General features: G+C 37.7%; 1 protein-coding gene across 1 annotated transcript; it reads left to right on the top strand.

The window, feature by feature from the left end:
* Positions 1-871: 871 nt before the first annotated feature.
* LOC135478272 (homeobox protein Nkx-2.6-like) lies at positions 872-2,152 on the top strand. The gene is made up of 3 exons (XM_064758545.1): positions 872-1,199; positions 1,413-1,585; positions 1,802-2,152. Exons 1-3 carry the CDS (start codon positions 872-874, stop codon positions 2,150-2,152), a joined length of 852 nt encoding a protein of 283 aa, XP_064614615.1.
* The last annotated feature ends 2,039 nt before the right edge of the window (positions 2,153-4,191 follow it).

Genomic DNA, 4,191 nt, shown 5'->3' with positions numbered 1-4,191 from the left:
TACACGTCTGTGGAGCAAATGTGTAAGATCTGTTGTTCTTTTCACTTGTTCATTTTATTAGATTGCTGATGAGGGGTAAACAGATATTTTCTCGGGAAGGTAATTCGATACACATTTCTTTGTGTAAAAGTTATCCGTAAAACAAAATTAAATATATGACAAATTAACTAATATTCTATCCCAGAAACGGCCAGTAATTTCTTACATTGTTACGATGTATTTAAAGGCCATGACACAAAAATTTCACCAAAGCACCTTCGAAAGGGATTAAGTGAAAATGTTCAATAATATGATTCGCATTGTACAACAATTGATGATTTTAAAATTAAAAAATCCTCGTGTAAATTAGCTTGGTACTTGGTTTAAGCGCGAGCAGACGTAAGGTTATAATTAACACACAAAAGTGTTAATTTCCCATGAAAATCTAAATCAGACAAAAACACAAAAACTCCAGAGGCCGCTAGACTCATTTACAGTTTGAATCAAGAAAACTCAGGCTTGCAATTGGTGAATTTCTATTCACCCTTTTATTATGCAATTAACACGCTTGAAAAGACGAACGTGTTTTCATTGGACTAAATGGCCAACACTCAAACAAGACAACAATCAAACCCTAGGTGTTAGACTTCTCCTCCCGTATGGTGCATTCATCACAACCAATTAAGCTCCTTTGTGAGTATTACAAGTTATCTGTCAACGCTCACGTGAGTTGCGACCACGGGGAGCGCAAACGCCCCAGTATAAAATTGTGGCCAGGTCATACTTGGTCATTATGTCTGTTGACTGCTCTTCTGTAAACACAACTTGAACCTTCTATCCCAGAGCCTACGTCCATAATTGTACGGATATTTACCCACATTACTAGCGCATCATGACTTTGCTTAGCAAACAGAAGTCAAAGGGGTTTAGTTTTACCATCGACAGACTTATAAACTCCGATAACGACCCTAAAAAATGCAAAGAATACGACGAGGAGAAGTCCACCTTGTCCATTGCCACCGCAGCGGTACAATTTTCCCCTAGTGCTCTGATACGAACTGCCGTGGCACCCATGTTACCAGAGGATGAAAACCTCCGAGTGGATGAAGAATTGTCAGAATGTAGTGATACAAGTGTACGACTCTCTGGCGCAAGGCATTCGGGGCGTTCCACGCCTGTGTCCGACCTCTCGGACTTGGCTTCTGCATCTCCACAAGCTGGTAAGAATTAATAGTTTATTTAGTAACAAAAAAAAACTTTGCAGAAACTGTACTTTTAGATTCCTCTTTGAACACGGAAGGACATTGGTCACAATATTCCTTAAAAAAAAAATATATCAGTCTATTTGATTCATTCAGTTATTTTATCTGTTGTTTACCGTGTTATAAAATGTACCCTGACACCAAGAATATAACGTATATTTTCGTTTTTAGATTCAAGTCTGGAGAATTTGGACGCCCCAATTCTGCAGCGAAAGAAGAAAGCTAGGACAGCTTTTACGCAGAAACAGATTGATGACTTGGAGAAAAGGTACGAGACACAGCGGTACCTAACAGCGACAGAACGTGGTGATTTGGCTGAAGACCTAGGTTTAACTGATCAACAGGTTCGTACTTTTTGTACTCTTTTGTATCCCAATTAGAAAACACAATTCTAAATTTTGATCAAAAATTTACCGACAGTTCGCAAATTACAGTATTTCCGTTAAACACATTTTTTTGTGTGCGTTTTCATACATAGCTTCCTCATTAAACTTGAAACGTGAGTTTAGAATCATCAAATTATGTTATTGAAAATATAAATTTCTTTATAATTATTTTAGGTAAAAACCTGGTTTCAAAACAGAAGGATGAAAGAAAAGCGACAGAGACACGAGAAACACGACGGGCCAGCCTTCCCCACAGGTGGAGTAGACGTAGCACAGTTACACGCCCTTGGAATTCCTTGTCCCCTGCCACCAGCTGTCGCTCCGTGTTTACCTTCCGGTAACACACTGCCTACGTCACCATATCTCCCGTCACCGATTGGTCCATCTTTTCCTCATAGGGTCCCTGGCTACCCACCTATAACTGCGCCTCATCCTGGCTTTGCTGCTATGCCCTTTTTCCACCCATTCGGATATCATTACGCCCCAGGATTACCTACTCCTTCATTTCAGTCGGCAAGGATGTGATATTCTGGAAACGTGATAGACAATTTTTAAATTTCTTGTTAATATTATGCATTATTTATTGAGACCGTCACGGCCTCACCCGTGTATATGATGTACATATGTGCATTTTTTTTTCTTCTGAAATACGGGACTCAGCCTTGTTAGTGCGGTTTACACAAGTTTATTGCACCCCCACCCACCCCTCCTCTGGTTAAAAGATGTACTCTTTTTCTGGTATTTGGTTCGCAAACTAAATTCATAAATGTGCCATTAATTGCGAGAGATAGTCTGTCGTGTAATTTAAAAGACGTGAAAATTAGATTCTTTATATATAAAATAATTGTTAAAAAGAAAATATTATAGTGAATGAATAATTATATTTAAAATTTGTATCCGCGACAATAGTGCTTGAAAATGATATTTGTCTTAGATTAGACTAAAAGTGCCGGATTGGCTTTAATTCAAAGCAGGTGAATGTTAAGTTTTGGTGATATGACAAGTGAGTAGAAACAGATGTGTCACAGGAGTAGATTTAACCCCTCGGGTTTGGGTTCTTGTAATTTGTAAGGCCCACGCCTCACCTAATACCCTTTCTCTCTACCCTCCACCAGTATCCTGAGCATTGTTAGCATGTCATACCAACCTGTAGGGCGATTCATTCGTGATAGTGCTGTATATATACATATAGTGTTAATTCATAACCCTTGTTAAAAAATGTGTACCTTGGGTCTCCCAGAATAAATACAACTGAAACCATAAATGCATGATTGATCGTTGAAGTTGTTTTTTTTTTTACAATTCTTATATCTTAGTACCAAATACCATACCATACTTCACCTTTGCAGGACATTTTCTTGAAATGAGGTGAAATTTTCACTAAAGTTGGCAACCTCTCGTCAACAAAAGTGCACATCACATCCAACTGAAACAGTAAAGAGTATGTTTGCTCAGTAGGTATACCACTCCCGATCCACGGAATTTGGGACAGCTGGAGTACAGGCTATGCTATAATGCCACAGTTCGAGTTTCTGTAAACACGCACGTAACCGTGCGGTTGGTGGGGAAGGGGGTTAATTTTCTCTATATTTGATGTATATATTTGTATATATATATATATATATATATATATATATATATATATATATATATATATATATATATATATATATATATATATATTGGGCTGTAAGTGTGATATATGAACGACAAAGTGGTATTGCCCGTGTATACACCAGCCTTCGTGAAAGCTGTGATGTGATCGGATGGTTTTTGTAATCATGTTTAGAAGTATAAATGGGTATACCTCCAGACTGTTACGCCATTGTCATAAAAGCGAAATATTTTTGAGTATAAAACACCAGTTAGAAGCATGCTGTTAACTATCATATTGAATTTAACAGAGCATCACTCAGACAACAGACATCCTGTTAAAATTAAACGACTGTATTTATTTTAGTGTACTGGGCTCAGGTTTGATATTTTACACCACGGGCTGTTGAATTTATCGCGACTTATTTTTATAAAATTTGAAACATTTACATGAATTTATTCATTTACATGTTTTATGCACGTGTTCCTAAATCTAAAAAGGGGTGGAAATGTGGAAGGGGTTGGGGATGGCGATATTTTGTTCTTTGTTTGATACTGGCTTCTCACTGTGATATATGCCCGCGAGGCCGCTACATTAACAGTATATCGTAGCGAGTTGTGCTATTACTCTTTTCGTCTTAACAGATCATTGTAATGTATAAACTGTGGGCGCCAGTGTCTGGAAGATGTTGTTGTTGTTAATCCGAAATGTCTGAGAACGTGCGAAGTCTACTCCAAAATGACAATTGTCTCTGTGAGGAAAATCAGCAGAGTTACAAGTCTACTCCCATTTACACCGACAGAAGAGTATAGCTTGCCGAATCTTCTCATGATGCATGTATATTGATTCAATGTATTTGTCTGTTAACTTTTGTTATGTTACTTAATATTGCACCACATACAGGCAACAAATTAGTAGCCAGAAGTAAACAGGAGTTTTAGAGAAGGCATTCTTGTCATATCCAACATAA

This window comes from Liolophura sinensis, chromosome 11 (genome assembly GCF_032854445.1).
Source record: "Liolophura sinensis isolate JHLJ2023 chromosome 11, CUHK_Ljap_v2, whole genome shotgun sequence".
In the NCBI taxonomy this organism is placed as follows: domain Eukaryota; kingdom Metazoa; phylum Mollusca; class Polyplacophora; order Chitonida; family Chitonidae; genus Liolophura; species Liolophura sinensis.
The sequence above is the reverse complement of the archived record's forward strand: the minus strand, read 5'-3'. Positions and strand labels throughout refer to the sequence as shown.